Genomic DNA, 20,150 nt, shown 5'->3' on the forward strand with positions numbered 1-20,150 from the left:
CCAGTAAAAAATGAAATTTAAAAAAGTCACTGTCTGCAATATATAAGTAGTATATTTCATTTTACGTGCTTTTCAACAAACAAAGCAAAAGAAAACACATTGTATGTAGCTAGGAGAAACAAAATTCAATAACTTTGTGTCTTTTAGACAGCTATACCATAGTTCAACAAACAGAGCAACACCATGCATAGGGTCAGATCTTGCATCTCGTGTATTGAATCATAACTATGAAATGCTCAAAGAGTACTTCAACTTAAGTACAGGACTGAGGCACTGACTGCTCATGGCATTGCAAATCTGCAGATGTATCAACTTTGAAAGACTGTTGAGATTGGTGGAGGTGCCAGACATTTGGAGAAAGGCATATGTATGCATCCTTTTAAAATGCCGAAGGGCTGAGCAGAACAGCTAAAGGTCAGCTAACCATAATTTGGTTATTGGGAAAATCATCAAACAAGTCTCAGATCTGGGCTCATAAAGGAGAAAAAATTTGTCAGGGAAGAGTCAGGATTTGCCAAGAATAAATCATGTCTGATGAAACCTGATTGCCTTCTATTATGAAATGACTGAATTCTTAGACAAGGGGAGATCAGTTGATGTCACTTATCTAGATTTTAGCAGTACTTTAGACACTATTTCCCATAATATTCACGTATTCAGCTGAAGATGCTGTGGTCTATATGGCTGGACTACTAGAAAATTAAAAGACTGTTTGGATGGCTAGGCTCAGAGGGTAGTGGTTAATGGGTCATATGCTACCCAAAGCGTGGAAATAAGTGGAGTGTCGCAGGAGTCTGTCCTGGCACCCATCCTGTTTAATATGTTTTTCAATAATCTGAAGTAGGTGACAAAGTACGTGCTCATCAAGTTTGCAGTTTACACCAAACTGGGATGATCAGGCAATGCATAGGGCATAGCTGCGATGCTGAGGGAACTAGACAGGCTGGAAGGATGAAAGGACAGGAGCTTTATGGAATTTAACAAGGACAAATGCAAAGTTCTATGCTTAACCAGGAAAGTAGTGCAGCCTCCATCTTTGGAGATTTTCAAAGGACAGGCTGAAGAAAATCTTGAGCAATGTGATCTGATCCTTTAGCTGACTCTGCTTTGAATATGAAGTTGGAGAGAGATGTCCCGAGGTCCCATTCAATCTGTTTGTTTCATTATCCTTATTTTATGATTTTATGATCTTAATTTTTATATAGTGCAGCCAGGTTATAGTTGTCTCCCAGCTGCGCTCCTGAAATCAGAAATATTCATTATCAGAGGTGAAAGGCATCAAATGCATTTAAAATTCTTTCCTTCACTTAAAAGTGCCAGAGATTGAAGTATTTATTTAATTCATGCAATTAAATGCTTATGAATATATATGGTTTTATAGCTAACTTGCAAGTGATTTGTGGCTTATTTAGTTAAAAAAGACTACACTAATAGTAACCATGAAAATAGAATTTCCTTATATCTGGAAAATGTATTACTACATTTGGAAAAATAAAAGAAGATCAGAAAATGTTTACATAAATAAAAGATGACAGTAAAAGTAATATGAGATGAAAAAATTTGCAGGTAGAAGTAAATTAGTTAGTCCTAGGCTACTTTACACAGCTAAAGAAATTTAAACATTTTGATGCCTAATTTATTTCCTCATTCTCTATACACAGAAAAAAAAGGCCCTTAGAACGTAGTTTTTAAGAAACAAACAATTTTAATTACAAATTCTACAGTAAAAGAACCCTGGGGTTTAGTCTAAGGTAATTAAAATAAATGTGTTCACAACCATATAAAAGCACATGTATCAAATGAGATAAACCCCACAATTAGTCAAATACCTAATCTTCACCTGTGTCCAGTATAATGCTAATGATTGCAAGTAGTATTTTTTCCAAACTATTGCTTTAGCCCAGGGACTTTAAGAATCCAGCCTACCTTCTTTGTCCTTAGTGGGACCATTAATAGATTTATCTCACTCCTACATGTTTGTGTGATCACTTTATAAATGCAGACTGTTGAGGTAGTGAACAATACTAAACATACTTAGAGTCAAATTTATGAATAAAATACAGACACAGCTGAAAAATTAATACTGGCAAATGTTTTATTTTACACTCTTTTCCACTGGATTATTTTGGCATTTCAGTGATGTGGTACACTATGATATCATATATAAACTAAGATATCAGAAAGATAAAATTCTCACAAATAAAGGTAAGAAAAGCTTTCAAGACTATGGATGGCATCAAGACATACAATCAGTAATGCCAGACAGTAATGACCCTCCTTCTCTGAAGATAATGAGTACCTGTCATGTCAGTGAGTATGAGCTATGTTTGTTGATGGAAATGGTATCTGGGTGTAAGCTATTCGCTAAGAACAATTTGAAACTAACTTTCAGAAGAAAAAGATCCTGTCTTAAATGTGAAACTTCACCAAGAAAGATTGGACAGAAGAGGTCATTGTTTAAAAAAATGAGGTTGTGTGATCTAATATATGATATTTTAATTATAGAGAATTGTAACATTTAATAGCTTCTTAGCATTATTATATCTTTAAAGATCACTAAATCTTGCTTTTGTTTATTCATATGTTTACAGATATTCCACTAGCTTTAAAAGTTAAAGCCTCAAAATACATAGCACTGAACGGAGTTGACAAGTTAAAATCAAGAGTATTTAATGTTTATGCAAACTGGGAAACTTGGAAGGAAAGTATCAAAACTATACTATATGTGTTACTTTTTACTTTTGACTGCTGTCATTTTTCTCAAAGGATCCCTAAAGTCGAAGATGGACTCCAGCATCTAGCTCCCTTAATGGAAGCAACCTTAATGTTTGAATAAGCTCTGTTTTAGTTAGCAAAAAATGCACTATGTATATAAAATATTTAAATCAGTGTAGTTATCTTGGAAACCTAAGTTAATTTTACATTTATGCTGTCTCACTTGAAGAAGGGTGTTAATGAGTTGACAAATTCAGGACATATGCTTAACTTCAGTAACAGTGTATTCTGCTTTTTTAAGTGCTAAATGACTGCAGTTATGAATGTCATTAGGTTGATACAGTCATCTCCATTGTAGGCAGGTGAATAGTTTCCTTAAATATAAAAGAGACTGTAGTAACTTCTTGGTTTTACCTTTACATAAACTCAAAAGAGCTTGACAGCTTTCTGAAGTCAGACCTAGTAAAGTGATGTACAGAATGTACATAGCTTTAATCTACTTGTGGAATGCAGCAGTTGCTCTTTAGCTGCCACATAAGACAACTGTGGAGAATAGAAGAATATCGGCTTCCACTGCCCTGCTGTTCATGCTCCAGGAATGTAAGAATTCATATGAAGATATAGTCTTCCTGAAGGTTTGGTTTCTCTCCCATCTCCATTTACAGAGAGAAAAGACCTTACTACAGGACATTTAGAGTTAATAATTTGACTTAGTTGTCAGAAATGAAGTTTGTGTGTACCTTCCAAAAGATAGGAAGCAGTCAGCTGAATAACTTAAGGAAGAAAGGAAACCATAGGAGAGAACAGCTGCAAAACTATCATAGGTTGACACATTTGATGAGAAAGGACAGATGGAAAGACACCTGTGCAGAAAACAAAAACGCCTTAAGTTGGGAAAGGATTTTATTTTTATTTTTGTAGCAACTGGCTGTATCCATGTGTTTCTTTATGGTATCTTGACAGTTGGAAGGAAGGAAAGAAAACATTACATTTCTAATTTATGGTGTTATTTTTCCTATTTCTTATTTGAGGCTGGCTTAACTACTTATTTTCATCCTGGAATAAACCTGAAGAAAATCCATGCTTACAGCATCAAGCTCTATGAGAAACTGGAAGAAGAGACTGGGCAGGTAATCACCTTAACCCTTAAAGTATTAATTCAGAGTAATACTAGCTGCAGTAATAGTCTTGCAAAAAAGTTTGTAGTTGATAAGGGTGTGGAGTGGGATCATGTCCCTTTTTAATGAAACAAACTCTTCTGCATGCTTAGTCTCTATGTATTTTAGATGGTTTCCCAGATCCCTCTACAGTTTGAGAAAATGGTGTTCATAAAACATCTCATGAGCTCAGCAGATTGAGAGTCTGCAACTTTAGCTTGATAGAGGAGCTCAAATAGCGTCAGAGATCTGGAATGAATGGATTGATTATGATACATTCCTGTTTTAAACATGTCCACTTAAAAATTCATATGATATGATGCTGTCTGTACTTGAGAAAATTGCTGCAATTCTTCCCGTTCCTTTCAGAGATGTGTTTTTATGTAGTGATTTAAGGAATGGATATGCAGAGAAACACAGTTGTCATCCTTTTTATCTGGCATCAATCAGCCATATAGATTTCATTTACTAAGCTCATGCTTGCTTCGGACTGCAGCAGAAGTTGCACAATCCTCACTGTACTAGTCTACAAATTTTATAGAGGTTTTCTAACATTTGTCATATTTAATATGACATATATTTTTTCTATTTGTCATAAAATGCTTTTTTCTTCTTTCTACTACTCAACTAGATAAGATACCACAGCAGATTATCATTGTTAGTTTCAGTAAAAAACTTAATTCAGCCCTATTATTGTCCTGTGAGGTAAATAGAAAAAGTGAAAAAAATAGTATGTACCAGAAGGTAAGCGGTCAGTGTCTAGCTCTGTAAGGATGTTTACTTTATTAAGAAACAGAAAAGGCGAGTGGTTATTCATTGTGTCAATAAAGGTGCTTAGTTAGTTAAATATATTCTGCAGCATTTCAATAGGAAATTATGTGGATGATAGACTTTAATATAAGCTGTTATATATACTTATTTTTGAGACATACTTGATTCTATTTTTGAAACTGTGCAAGTGCATACATCAAGTATTAATCAAATCTTAATAAAAGTAAAAGTATCATGACATTCAGTAAATGCTTCTTGCAACTGTTTTGAAGATAGTATGCATTAACCTAGGAAATTAATTTGATAACTTCTTGAAAAATTATTTTCTCTAGGAGTTTATATCTAAGCCCTGTTCCTTCAGGAGCCCCTAACTTACTTAAATTTTCTTTCAGTGATGTTATTGGCAAAATTCCTGTTAGACTTCCCATAGCATAGAAACATGCATATATGGCAATCAGTAAAGGTTCTTTCAGTAATTCACTATTTCTCTTTGGTTTAGTCTGTGGGATTTCATCAGCCTGGCAGTGTCAGAATTGCTTCAACCCCTACTAGGGTGGATGAATTCAAATACCAAATGACTCGTGCTGGTTGGCACCCAACAGAGCAGTACCTAATCACGCCTGAGAAAGTACAAGAGCTATTTCCCTTATTGAACATGGATAAGGTAAAGAAGCTGGTTTTATGAAATATAATTTCCATTGCAATTAAATATTGGTCTATCAGATATAAATATGTATGGTCTACTTTCTTTATACAAATTGTACAAGAAATTCTTGTTTTTCAATGAAAAAAAGATGTATTTTAGCCTAAAATCAGACTCGTGCATTTTAGTCCAGTGTGCATACTATTAATCACTATGTATATAATATTATAACGTTAAAGCATTGCAACCTTTGATTGCACGGGAGATCTGAGCAATTTTACTCCTTTAGACTATTGTTAAGTTGGATAGTTCTATGTAGGCCAATATTATCACGTTTTGAAAATTTGTTTTGATTTGATTTCTTAAGGTTTACTACATTCAAGAAAGACAGTGTTTTGGTTTTTTTTAAAATTAACTAATTTTGATAATTTTTAATTTATTTCATTTGGGGAATTTTACTTCCACTTAGGTTTTAGCTGGCCTGTATAACCCTGGAGATGGTCATATCGATCCGTATTCTCTCACTATGGCTTTGGCTGCAGGAGCCAGAAAATACGGTGCCCAGTTAAATTATCCCGTCCAAGTGACTGATCTTAACTCCCGATCAGATGGGACATGGGAAGTTGAAACTCCACTTGGAATAATTCGAGCAAAGAGAATTGTGAATACTGCAGGTAAGACTTAATATAAGCATTTGTGTACACTTCAAAGTTACAAACTAGCTGACACAAGCACCTGTATTGAATTGCATGGATTACACGTGTAAGCAGTATATGTTTTTGAATGTTCACTTGGTTTGTGGTAAAATGTACTTTGCATGTATTACTTTACACCGTGATGAAAATTTAACTCTTATGGTAATTGCCCTTGAATAGGCATTAAAAATATATGGTAGCAAAAGAGACCTTTACTGGTTTATAATAAGTTGTGTAGAAAAGAGGCTACTGTCTAGAATCATAGAATATCCTGAGTTGGAAGGGACCCACAATGATCATGAAGTCCAACTCCTGGCCCCAGGGCACACCAAGAGTCACACCATGTATCTGAGAGTGTTGTCTAAACGTTTCTTGACTCTGTCAGGCTTGGTGCTGACCACTGCCCTGGAGAGCGTGTTCCAGTGCCCAGCCACTCTCTGGGTACTCAAACTACTATCTGGTCTGTGCAATATTTTTGCTAAGATCTAATGGGAGGTGGAATGTACAAATGAAGTAGTAATGTCTTCACTGTTTTTTCAAAGAGACTGACGATTTGACCCTGCTTATTTCACTAATATCTTTCTCTAAGGTTTAACTCTATCCACATATCCTTGAGACAAAAGATTTTTTTGTTGTCCTTTCAGTAGTATTTAAACATGTACTTAACAATGCATTTTTTTGCATATCATAAAAATTGCCTGACTCAAAGGAGCTTGTATTTACATATGCAATTTTTATTCTTCTTTAAAGCAGCCAAACTGATGTTTAAAGAAGCCAGACTGATGTTTCTGCTTCAAAGAGCTTTTGGGCAAGAGTCCTTTGGATTTGTGTTTGTTTTCCTAAGCAAGTTAATAGGTCTAAAAACCTGTATTCAATCTAAATTTCACTTATTTTTATGCTGCCTTATACAAGTAAAGAAAAATATATTATTGGTGAAACTACTGGCACATCCTATATGAAGCATACCTTCTGCTTCCTAGTAGAAGACATTCTGGTTTCTATAGTTTGAAAACACGTTGAATATTAACATATACATTAAATTTTTGCTGACTCTGTCTGTCTCAAACTGAATTATACCTGCATTTTTGGGGCATTAGTCTTTCATACATCCCATTGCAGTGAACAATCGGGTGTCAGTAGGAAGCTGTGATATCTCAAGTGAACTGTCTTACTCAGATGGGACAAGTGTACTGAGAGCAAGACTCTGTCTTTATAATTCCTTTCTGTATATGTGCAGTGGAACAACAACAACAACAAAAAGCATCTATTTCTAGTGCAAAGAAGATAAAATGAAGAAGTGAGACAGAGACTCTTCTTGTTGGTGGGTAGAATAACCATGGTTGACAATTGGAATTATGAGTGAATTGGACTGGAAGGGGAATAGACTGGGAGAGCAAAATGCTTGGGAAAGATTCCTGGAGGTGTCTGGGAGCACTGGCAGCAAGTGGAACAGTTACATGCTGAAAGACTTAATGAATAAGGAAGCTCAAACCAAGAGTTGATGGTGACAGTGGGGATGACACCAGGGAGAGAGAGAGTGGGAAGGTACCTGATACGTTTCAGTACAGAAACAGGATCTAGGAGGTTTTCAGACAAATGATTAGGAAGGATCCTCAAGGAATGGTTGTGTGTGAAACTGAGTGGAAAACTGAGGCTGCCTGAGCTAAGCGAAAAAGACTAGTGGAGTAGCAAGGGAGAGGTAGATGGGAGTAGATTGGAAGGCAGAGAAGGCAGCTGGGACAAAATTTGACAAATGGGGGAGACTGACTTACACACAGCAGCAGAACAGCTGAAGAAGTATGTAAGGACTGGAGTAAGAAGAATGGAGTTTGTGACAGCAGAAAAGAAGAGCAGGTATGAGCCAAGCAGGGATGGTGAAGAGAGAAGATTGGGATAGAGAGAAATTTGGAGAGAGTGGGATAAAATGGCTGAACTCGCAGGGCACGAGCTTTACTGGGTGACCTTTCTCTCAGTGTCTGGGCTGTAGATCATTCATCAACCTGCATTAGATCATTCCAGGCTTTCAATAAGGACTAACTGGAAAACCCATTGAAAGGTGCACTTTCTCATCATATGCCTTCCATACATAGGTGGTCACCTGCTATTGCTGTATGCCTAGCTTAAATAGCAAGGATCTGAAGAAGTTCACCTTGAGGCTCTAAGCTTGCTCATGAGTGCCACATTTGGGAGAAAAAGAGGACTACTGGAATCTAATATGCTTTTTGGAAAGCAAACAACCACACAAACAGGGAAAGCAAATTAAAAGAATTTTACATAGATTGCAGAGTCAAACACTTCGAAATGAGAGGTGTCAGTATTTGATTGCCTTTGGACTGTCAGTTCATGGCTTTCAGGCATGAATTGTGGGACAGCATTCAGTTACGAAATCACAAGCTCTCTTACAAATAGGATCTGTATGTAATTTGTTACACAGTGTGGATATATTGGTCTGGGAGTGATCCAAGATAATGAAATGGAAAGGCAGCTCTTTTGGCAGTCAGACTTATTTAGGCTACAGACTTGTAGGCACTCATTATTCCTAACTATTGGCTCTGCATCATATGGATGAAATATCACAGATGTGGTAATTTTCTTACAATTTTATAGTGTAGTTATCTTTCTTTGGCTTATGTACCAAGTTGACTTTAGGTGGAGTTTTTTGGTAAATGCTTTTCAAAGTTCATTTGCAAAAATTAGAATGCACCCTTCTGAACTGTTCACAAGTATTTTTTTTATTTAATAATTTATTAAATCAACAATATATTTACTTATTTCTCCTGTGTAGTTAACTGTTCAGCCAAAATGAATACTTGAAGCACATATTGCTTAACATTCAGGTTAATGATGTAAAATCAATCCTGTATAACACATATCTCTTATAAATGTTTTCTCAGATAACATTCATTCTTTTTCTCGGCCTTGCCTCATTCCACTGCAGATCATGACTGGTATAATTCAGAGCTCATATTTTAGGCTCATGTTGCAAAAAAAAATACATAAGAAGGGTCTTTACATTCTCTCTTCCCCCGCCTCACCCCACAACTGACATCTGCTGAGGAACTGGAACAAACTAGTTTCAACCAATCTTAAGCTGTTCCTTATGTGAGATTCCCATTTTGAAGGAAAGTAGATGCCTAATAAATAATCCCTGACATGAACTAACTGGTACTGAGCCTGCTGAAGTGATTTGCAACCTATTTATAATGTAATGTTTGATTAAACTCTGCAAAAATAGTGAATTTAGTTTATATATACAGTGTGGGTGTATTTTCAGACATCTACACACTATATACAATCATTTATATATAAGTAGTGGTGGGAGATTTTCAAAAACAAGAGATAGATTACATACTTCAGCAGATATGCTAAGGAATATAACCACTAAATATTTCAGCATCAGGTGTTTGCAGTCTTTACAATTTAATCTTCATGAATGTCCTAGAGACATAATGTATGCCTTTATCTCTACTATATGTAATGTATATGTATATGTATATAGTATATGTATACTATATGTATAGGACTTGATATCTGCTTCCAATTAGAATTCTATTTCAGAGAATATGTTCTTCCTTTTTCCATTTTCAGTTTTGCAATACATTTGCATATGGTTCAAAAACCTTAAAGAAATTGTAATATTTTTCAATTAGTAAATGTCAGTTGTTATTTTAAGCAATTAAATACACACTTACCATAAGTGACTTTTAGAAGACAATACTGAAGATTTTATTTTAAGCAAACCTCTTACTCAAAAGCATTTTAAAATCAGCTGTGTTTGTAGTGTTATTCTGCAAACTTCATGGATAAGAAAATTTCTATTTTTCTGAAAAAAACAAGGTTAGATTTCAGAGACCTAATTTTCTGCTACTTCACGTTTTGTTCTCTGTGGATCATTAGCCGACATTACCTTAAAATAGTTTTATTTTTAGGTGATAGGAAAATGCCCAAATCAAAAGACATTCCCTAAAGATTTTTAGCCTCCACTTAAATCCACATTTGTGTGTGTCATGTGTAATGAAGTAAACCCTTACAGATGTACTAGAAATGCAGTTTTATTAGAATTTTTTCATAATTTTCTGTACTAGGGAACATAAGTCATGTTTCAAAAGGATATTTTGGATCATTCACTGTATACAACTAGGGCAGGATCATCCCTGAGCCAATATAACTGACCTAACAAGCGTTCTGGCAGAGAGTCTCTTCCAAGTGGTAAGGGTGCCATTATGAAGCAAAAGCCTTACATATGATAATGGCAGAGCAACAGGTGCTGGTTTCTGGTATTGACTGGACAGTATTGACTGGACAGGGGCTTTTAACTGAACAGATCTCTTGATGGTGATGCTGAATTTCCTGCTCCCTTGCTTCAGGTGGCTATCAGCAATTATTGAATCACCACAGAAAACGTTTTTGTTGGAAATGTTGCATTTGTAAAAACCATGGGTGTTAGACCCTGAGGCTGGCCCTTCTGGCATGGGGGAGTGGCACAAGGCCAGCATAGCCCAAGTAAGCTTTCCTAATTGCCCTGGCTTTAAGCCATGCCAGCCAGAGGTGAAAGGATGTATTCCAAAGTTAATGTCAGCAAGCGGCGTGAGCCGGCTGCTCCTGATGGAACAGGGAGCCAAGCATGGTAATAAGGCTGGCTGAGCCAGCAAGTGCTCTGTCTGATAGGGCACAGGGAAGGGAGCAGGGAAGGCCCAGGACTCACAGCTAGGTTCAGCCCACAGATCTCCTGACAAGCTTGTGGAGATGAAGCACAGTCAGATCCATGGTGATGAAGCCAGGCAGAGGCCAAGCCAAGAATGTGACCACAGCTCAGGAACGGGCCTGGTGACAGAAACCAGGGTCGAATAGTGCCCAGTAATCAACAGGCAGGACTGTGGAGAGGAGACTGAGCTGAGGTCAAGTGAGAAGTAGTCCACGGATCAGGGTCTGGATCAATGTTTTCCATGGCCAGGCACCGGCATGGTTGTGACAGAGCTGCACACACTTACAATCAAACCAGCTCAGACAGGTTCTGAAGGACCTGAGCTGACCTGGAATGGCACAGCTGACCTGTGTCCATAGGCAGGAGTGGGGGTGGAAGTCCCAGGTGAGGCTGTTCAGGATCATTTATGCCTTTTACTGCCCTCAGGGCCCTGAGAAACTTTGACCAGATTTTGGGGGGTGTGGAATGGAAGTCTTGGAATTGAAGAGAGAGGTAGGAATGTTTAGTTAAGACAAGTAATCAGCAAAAAGGAAGAAAAGTTGCATATTAAGCTGGGCAGCATGAAGCGTATGTCACAGGAGAAGGGGTAGCTGTGTTAGGTAGCAAATCTTGCTAGAGATAGTTTGTCATAAACAGTTTGGAGTCAGCTGGTTGCACAAGAACTAGGCTGACCTACCTTCGTTTTCTGGGTGCCATATGGCACGTATCCTTTTATTTGGAAGGCCCTGCTACCTTTCTTTTCTCTTTCATTTTGCCCTTCCCAGCGCTCACTCCCAGACTCCCCTGAAGCTCCTATTTCATCCAATTTTCCCCCTTCATTCCCACTCCTGAGACCTCTGCTCCCTGATCTAAAGAGTCAGGAGAGTGAGGCTGAGAGATATTCAAAGCTTCTTAGAGCAGCTGCCATTCCAGTCAGATGTACTTGTCCAGTTCCCAATACTGTTATGTTCCAGCCTCACAGCAGATGTAAGCCATGATGCAGAGCCAAAATTAATAAGTTTGGCAATTAAGTGTTTTCCACTCCTTGACTTTGCCACAAGTATCTCTCTAAGTGAATGTGTCTTACCAGCTTAACCTTAACAGAGAAGAATTAAGTCTTCTTTAACTTACACCTCATGGTATATGTGAAGGATCTTGAGCCAGTTTCAGAGGCAGGGAAATTGTTGCTTGCATTTTCTGGTCACAATCTGTATCAGAACTTCTGATGTGAACATTATAATGAATTGATTGCTGTGTGAGAGACATAATTAACATGAGTCACATGTTGCATGTGAAAGAGGAAGGAAACTCCAGTTTTGCTGTTGGCTGTCTGAAAGTACTTCCTTGCTCTTTTGGGGTGTTAGGACTTGACTGCTGTCTTGGGAAAGCATACAAACTCCTTTGGTTGATTGTAAGAGGCTAGGTTAACACCTATGGCATAAGCTAATGTATTCTGTTTTTTAAGTGTCTCTGACTTTGCTAGGAGTATACTGGAGACCTACTTTACTGAAATAAACCAAGAGGTTTGTGCAACTGTTAATTTAAACCTGATTTATAATTTACCAATTATATTTTTTTTAATATGTGTATGCTATAATAATATACAGTGTAATTAGGAAAAAGGACATGGAATTATGGAGGGAAAATATGCTGGATAATATGAAAAATAATGTGAAAATTAGAAGTATGGGGAAAAAAATGTCACATATAAAAGGATAGTGTTTCCTGCAAATATTTTACTGTCTGTTCACTTAAAATAGTGTTTGAATGTTGGTTGTTTTTGTTTATTTTTCTTCTCTAGGCTTCTGGGCACGTGATATAGGCAAGATGATTGACTTACCGCACCCTCTCATACCTGTTCATCATCAGTATGTTGTGACATCAACTATCCCTGAAGTGAAAGCCCTAAAAACAGAATTGCCTGTGATTCGTGACTTAGAAGGATCATATTATCTAAGGCAAGAAAGAGATGGTCTTTTATTTGGTCCATATGAAAGCGAGGAGAAAATGAAGCTGCAGGACTCATGGGTAACAAATGGAGTCCCACCAGGTAACTAAGAACATTAAATCTTTAAACTTGATGAGCACTAGCACACATTTCAATGTGTATAAATCCCAGGCTGTTATGGTGATGGAAAATACAAAATATTTGCAATGCATGATTGTAATTCAGAAACTTTTTTCAAAGAATAATTGTAATTCTAATAATGAAAGAATAGAAATACAAATGTAACATAAGAAAAGCCTACTTGAAATAGGCACAACATACACATCTACGACGTAATCTTAGCCTACTTTCTGAAGAGGTGGCTGTGCTTTGTGATTAGATGCAGTCACCAAATCTGCATTATGTAGCCTTTTTTGAATGAATAGGGATTTTTCTTAGTTGCAGTTCTCTCCAGCATACTGATGTGAGCTCTGGATTTTTGCTGTTCCTGCAGGACAGTGTAATTGTCAAATAGAAACAGCAAAGACGTCTTAGACAAAATGCTATGCTTGGATATAAGTGCAAGAGAGCTGTACATTTGTGTAGAATACAAAAATATCCAATGTTATACAGCTGCTTACTAAAAAAAAAAATTATAAATTGCTGTGTTATTTCTAGACTCCAGCTTTCCCTTCACTTCCAGACAAAAAGTTATACTAAGTCAATAGTATTGCTGTTTTAAAAAAATGCATGTTTCCTAAGAAAGAGCAATCAATGTTGCTTAGAGCCCTGACTGAGGAGTGAAATAATTCACATGATTTAATGGAAATGATAAGTATATACAGGAAGCATGTTTCTTCCCCTCTCAAATTATTGGTATATTGAGAAAAATAATTGTGTGTTATTAATGTAGAAGAAAGTTTCTGTGTTCCTTCATTTCCTTTCTACTAAATTGTTGAATTTGCATGACCTTAGGGTTAAACAAATATGTATAAAGGATACTATAACTGCAGTGACAAATAAACTCGATGCTGTAGGTAACTAGGGATTTTTGCACACTGTGCTTCTTGTGTAGGGTGGCAAATGCTTGAACATAAACACTGTTTAATTCCATGTAACTCTCATATAGAGAGATTGCATAGCTGTATTTAAAATGTATGTGTTTTTAGTGTAAGTAAGTATATAATAAGAGTCAAATATTTGTGCAGGTTTTGGAAAAGAACTTTTTGAGTCTGATTTAGACAGAATAATGGAGCATATTGAGGCTGCTATGGAAATGGTCCCCGTTTTGAGAAAAGCAGACATCGTAAACACAATTGCAGGTCCTATCACCTATTCTCCAGACATTCTTCCTATGGTGGGACCACATCAGGGTGTCAGAAATTACTGGGTAGCTATTGGTTTCGGGTGAGTAAGTTCTTTGTAACATATTTTGTTTGTCTGTCATATTGTAAAAATGGCAGTCAACTCAACCTTTGTACATTTTTATGGATTTGGCCATTGTTTTGCACATATTTTGCATAAAATGTAATTTGAAATAGTCTTAATTACCACAATCTCTATAATATAAGCTCATCCTTCTCTCTTACTTCTTCTTCATAACTCTAACTGTTTTTTAAATTTGTTTCCTCCTTTTAATCTGGAGGCAAATATCTGTGATGCTTTTAATGTGAAGTATTAATTTTTGGGTAAAGAACTGAAGGTATACTAACCAGAAGACCAGCATACCGTGTGACTGACTGCTAAAGGAACACAAACCCAGTCATGTTTCTGACTGTGAAAGTTGAGCTGAAAAATTACATTGCTGGGTATTGGAAGAAAGCAAACGAAGAGGACAGCGCAAAAATAGAAACAAGTGGTTTATTGGTGTCATTCTCTCACCCATTATGACATTTTCCTTGAATGTGATTTACATCTTATTTATTATGGTTGCACTGGAGTCAGTGGTAAAACACTCACTGACATCTCTTTAATTATCTTAGTCTGACCATTGAGTCAAGATGGATAGAATGAACCAATTACAATTCCAGGTGCATGTTATTGAATACATTCTGTTTACATTGTTTTTCCAATTGCCTAATTTGCTGTTCAAAATCCAGCTCAGCTTTTTCCAGTTTTCTTTCATTCCAAAGCAAACAAACCCTCAGATCATAAGATAAGGCAGTATCACTAACATGCTTTCTGAGGTCCTCAAAATAAAAAGGCTTGGTAATTTTGCAATGATTCATTGTGAAAGGTATTCACCTTTGCTGCTTGGATTTAAAAAAAAATAATGTTATCTTTCAGTAACATTTGCAGAACTTACAGTTACAAAAGCGGTTTGCCTAGACCTTGTTCACCAAAAAGACTATTTAAGTTCATTACTCTGTGGCCAGACTTTGGAGCGTGTTTTAATTCACTGGTGTTAATGGAAGCAGAATCAAAGTTCTTTATATGAAAAACTGAAGACTAGTGTTACATGGTTAAATTTCTTTAAACAACTTATTTCAGGAGTTTGATTAATCTCTAAATGTTTAGTACACAGCTCACAATTACGTGGCTATCACTGGATTGCTTTGTCTGCTTTTCAGGGACTTTTGACTCTCTGTTCTGTGCTTCTGGGTCACTGCAGTGTTTCTATCAGTGTTGTAACTTTTTGTGTGCATTAGCAAATCCTTATCTCACAGTCAACTAGCAGGGACATTGTGACAGAGGATTTAGTGCTGTTAGATTAAGGGATTTTTATTATCTAAAATTAGCAGCTTGCTAGGCATTTTAACATGCAGAGAAGTTAAGTATAGTTAGCAGATTGTGTAGCACTATTTATTATTAAGGTTGCTCAATGCTTCCCATTTTTATTTACTTACAGCTTTGAAAATTTTAACAAGATTAGGCTAGGATTTTAATCAGAAAAGTTTAATTCAAAGCAGTGTAACTATTCCATAACCTGGGACAAAGCCATTATAAAGGGGACCATGGTGTGCAGACTCAGATTTCCTAGGAAAAGGAATGGAATGAATTGGAAACGGGTGAGAAGGAAGGAACTTGTAAGACACAAGAATGTGACAGGAACAATGGGGAAATAATCTGTCAGGAGAGAGGAAAAACCAGAGAAGGACAGTTTGTGTTCATTAAGGAAATTTGCTCTAAATCATATGAAGACTGAGATTACTACACTGTACCACTTTTCACAGCTACTTGTAACGTCCTATCCCTGAACAACACATTTCATTTTTGTGCAGAACAGTTGCAGTGGATGTATTAATACAATCAGCTCCCTATTATCTGAGGTAACAAGGGATTTGGGCATCCTGTGTAATCTAAAATCAAACCAAAATCAATGGGTTGTGCAGAGTCAGTGCTGCAAAGTTCTGTAGAGTGCAGAGACCACTCAGCCCAGGTGCAGGGCTGTACCTGTAGTAGCTGGGCAGTCTCCCTGCGCTATCTTGCTCCTCAGGTTACCCTGCCATCAGCTCAGCAGTCTTCAGCTGAAGATGAAAACCTTCATTGTATTTGGTCTGTCAGCACTCACAATCGTGCAGTGGTCTCTTTGCTGTTGTTCCCCTCTGCTTTTGGCTGCAGTGAATGGTGCAGGGAGGCTTAAACTGGCTAAGACTGGAGCTGTACTCAAAGGCATCATAGCCATGCTCATAAAGCTTATAGCCATGAATAATTAAGAGTTGTTTAATTGCATTAACACCAGAAACACTTGCAAAGTGGCAGTTTACAAGCAGTCATCCTTACTGCATCAGCTGTGGCTATAGAAGCTTGTGCTGAGTCTGAAGATTTTTGCTGAACTGCCTAACAGGGTGTGTTTAGCAGAATTACCTCATGTACTCAGTTTGTTATTTCTCTTTTATTTATTAAGACCCCACTATTTCAAAGTAATGTTATTGATATTATGGATTCACTCTTCTTATGCATATGCATTAGAATGAAATGATTTCTTCTTTTTTTTTTTTATAAGATCCTTACCTATTTTAAGGGAGGGAATAGACTTCAGAATGTAAAGTTGATGAGCAGCAACTGAAGTTTATTTTAGCTTCTCTATTCTGCGTGAGTGTCTATGATTTAATTGCTGTGTGTTAATCTAAACTTGGTTTTGAACAGACTTACTTTTTTTCCAAGGATTTTTCAGTTGTGCTTATGGGAACATTTCACAACTAACTAAGAATTTATTTTCACATCTTGCCTAGGCAGGAAGATATTTTGACAATTTTTTTCAGACATGGCAAACTAATTCAACAGAGGTATTCCAAAAAGTTTTAAATCATTCGGTATTAATGATTATTTGTCATTAAACGTTTCAGTGTCAAATCAGAGGTACTGTTTGATCATACACAGACTGAGAAGCAACATGCACATATTGCAGCACAACAAAGTTTGTGTCCCCAGTTTTCTGTAACCTTGCAGGAGCAAGTTTCACACATTTTTCCCTATGGATGTCAAGATATCAAGCATTCTGATAATTAGAATTATGTACAAAATGTTTAAATACAGAAACCTAAAATCTATCACTTTATAAATTTTAAACATCTACCTTTGCTGTCTAGAGTGGTTCCTTTAATGTAGCTTTCTGACAAGATATTTTGTCTACAGTCTGATTCTTCACATACTAATGTAGAAACTGGACAAGCTTTTGCTACAGATTGTTAGCAGAAATTTCTACATGTTTATTTTATTAGCATAACCTTTCTGGAACCAGTTCTCTTTGTAGTTGTGGTTAAGAACAGAGAAGGCAAATCAGGTGAGAAAATGTGTTCCTCAGTCTCTGGCACCATTGCAAACAAGTCTTCTGTTTTTGTCCCCAGTTCCTCTACATTCTCTGATTTTCTGTGGAGCAATTTAAAAAGTACTGTTGGAATTTCAAATTCCTTAAAACAATCTCTGCAGTGTCGACTTTTGCTGCTGTTGCTCTTGTCACTGGAATGTAAATACTCACTGGAGCTGCTAGAATGTCTCAGTATGGATTTCAAATCTGAGTCTGGTTTAATCAAACTTGATTGAAACAGAAGAGGTATTCTATGACTAGGAAGTGTATTTAATGGACATCAGAAGTTTGAAAACTTTCTTTAGTATTAATTGTTTAAGAGTGTTAATTCCCTGGAAAAGATGATTGAATTATGAATTTTAAAGAAAGAGCTTTTGCTGTACTCTCACACACTGCAGCTGCTGTACATTAATGAGGACATTCTGCTGCTGACAATGGAGCAGTAGAAATATCTGTTAATATAAGTATATAATCTTGGAAAACAAGACAAAACAGAGCAAATGAAAAAAAGAGGGAAAAATGCAAAATACTTTAGAGTGTGTGTTTGCAGTATGTGTTAGTAGTATATTTTAGTACTGATTTTAAGAAACAAAACATGAAAGACTTGGCACGGCAGGACTTTTTCCTGTTTTCAAGGTATGGCATTATACATGCTGGTGGCATAGGAAAGTACCTCAGTGACTGGATCCTTGAGGGGGAACCGCCATTTGACTTGATAGAATTAGATCCGAACCGCTACGGAAAGTGGACCACCACAGAATACACAGCAGCTAAAGCAAGAGAATCTTACGGTTTTAATAACATTGGTAAGAAGGTATTTATTAAATACATTTATGTCCTGAAGATGGATTCCAACAAAGCCTGCCTCTAGATTTCTCTGTTTATATATATGTTTTCTGTGCCGCTGATGATCTTAGCACGCCATGGCTTTTGAGGTTTTTTGGTTTGTTTTTTTCTTTTCCCCTCTAGTTGGTTACCCTAAAGAAGAAAGATTTGCTGGGAGACCAACAGAGAGAATCAGTGGGCTGTATCATTTGCTAAAGTCAAGATGTTCAATGGGCTTTCATGCAGGATGGGAGCAACCTCATTGGTTCTACAAACCTGGAGATGAGACTGGATACAAGTAAATGAAAGATTATTTTTTTTTCCTTCCCTGAGAAATTGCCATGATAGCAGAAGTCAGTCTAGTTAAATTTAATGAGAAGCATACATTCATTTCAGCTACAGATCTATATATTAGATAGATCTTCTATTCTTGCTTTTTCCATAGTTTAGAATACATTTTATGCAGATAATGCAGACATTTCGAAATACACATCGAGGTATCCTGTAACTGTTCTAGGTTTGGCATAGCAGCGAGCAACCTAGCTCAAGCTGGAGCTTGGAAAACAACTCGTTCATTATAAAAGTGTATTTTTGTCCATTTCTCCTTATTTGATCAGCAGCACAATACAATGTTTTCATGAAAAAGCTCATTTCTCTCTAGTTGTCTGGAACAGAGAAGCCTGATCTTCTTTTCTTTTTTTTTTTTTTTTCACTCCTGTGTGATTGCCCACCTAGTTACCTGCCTGCATCAGGGAGCTTCCAGCAAAGAAATATTTTCCACAGGGATACTGGAGTCCCAATCTAAATGAGGCTCATAAAGGAATAAAGAAACACACTTTGCTGTTCAGAAATAAAGCCTTTGACACCTTAAACTTAAATAAATGTTAAAGGATTTTAATTATTAAGCTATGTTAGACTAAAGAAAATATTGGGTAAGCTGCCTACAATTAGGAAAGTCTGTCTCTTTTGGATGATTATTAAACTGAAGAAACTGAAGACTACATTTTGCTGAAAAGAGCACAAAATTTTAAGATTGTATTTAATGTGTCTAACTGCTCTGTTTCAGACCCAGCTTTCGGCGCACAAATTGGTTTGACCCTGTGGGTCGTGAGTATAAACAGGTTATGGAAAAAGTTGGTGTGATTGACCTGTCACCATTTGGCAAGTTTAGAGTAAAAGGCACAGATTCTGTTAAGCTGCTGGATCATCTATTTGCAAATGCTGTTCCAAAGGTAAGTGGGACAGTGATAACTGTTGTAATGTAGGATTTAGACAGACAACCTCTGTTTCAGACATGGAAAATGAAACATAATATCGTTGCATAATTTGTGTCAGATGTGTTGCATTCGTTTAAGAGCACAAACAGTGAAGTTTATACTAGAGCAGCCCCAAGTAGAAGTACATTTTGGCACTGATCATTGAATCAGAATGGCTGAGGTTGGAAGGGACCTCTGGATGTCAACTTGTCCAACCCCCTGTTAAAGCAGATCATCTGGAGCTTATTGCCTAGGACTGTGTTCAAATGGCTTTTGAGTATCTCCAAGGATGGCAACTCCACCAGCTCTCTGGGCAACTGGTTCCTGTGTTCAGACATCTTTAGAGAAAAAGAATGTTTCCTTATGTTTAGACAGAGCCTCCTGTGTTTCAAATCTCTATCTAAAACAAGCAAGTGAATCTCACCTGGAATTTTTTTACAGTAGAGTAGCTTGGCAGCTGCCTGTCTAAAACTGTGGTGTACTGTGGCAGCTTGAGGCACAGAGCAGAGCAGGAGAAGGTGCTCTTGCGTGGTCATAGCTAGATGTTGTATTCTTTCTGAATTCCAAAATGAACAGCTTTATTGTAGGTATGAAGGTATATAAGCTCTTCTCAAAGGTCAGAGTCAACTGAATGGAAAGGATGTACATGAGATTGGTATCTTAGGAGAAAGAAGAACCTGAATTGCCATGCAGTCATACTTTACTGTATTCATTTTGTGATAACAAT

The 20,150-nt window shown here is 36.8% G+C and overlaps 1 protein-coding gene across 1 annotated transcript in view; it reads left to right on the top strand.

Moving 5' to 3' along the window:
• DMGDH (dimethylglycine dehydrogenase) overlaps positions 1-20,150 on the top strand; it is a 39,560-nt gene that overhangs the window by 2,742 nt on the left and 16,668 nt on the right. Inside the window, exons 3-10 of the mRNA XM_027634413.1 lie at positions 3,747-3,845; positions 5,143-5,307; positions 5,756-5,960; positions 12,467-12,715; positions 13,801-13,999; positions 17,979-18,148; positions 18,312-18,465; positions 19,234-19,399. Of these exons, the coding sequence (XP_027490214.1) occupies positions 3,747-3,845; positions 5,143-5,307; positions 5,756-5,960; positions 12,467-12,715; positions 13,801-13,999; positions 17,979-18,148; positions 18,312-18,465; positions 19,234-19,399 (1,407 nt within the window). The remainder of the gene's footprint in view (positions 1-3,746; positions 3,846-5,142; positions 5,308-5,755; positions 5,961-12,466; positions 12,716-13,800; positions 14,000-17,978; positions 18,149-18,311; positions 18,466-19,233; positions 19,400-20,150) is intronic.

The sequence above is a fragment of the Corapipo altera genome, unplaced genomic scaffold, assembly GCF_003945725.1.
Source record: "Corapipo altera isolate COAL_440 unplaced genomic scaffold, ASM394572v1 61411, whole genome shotgun sequence".
Taxonomy (NCBI): Eukaryota; Metazoa; Chordata; class Aves; order Passeriformes; family Pipridae; genus Corapipo; species Corapipo altera.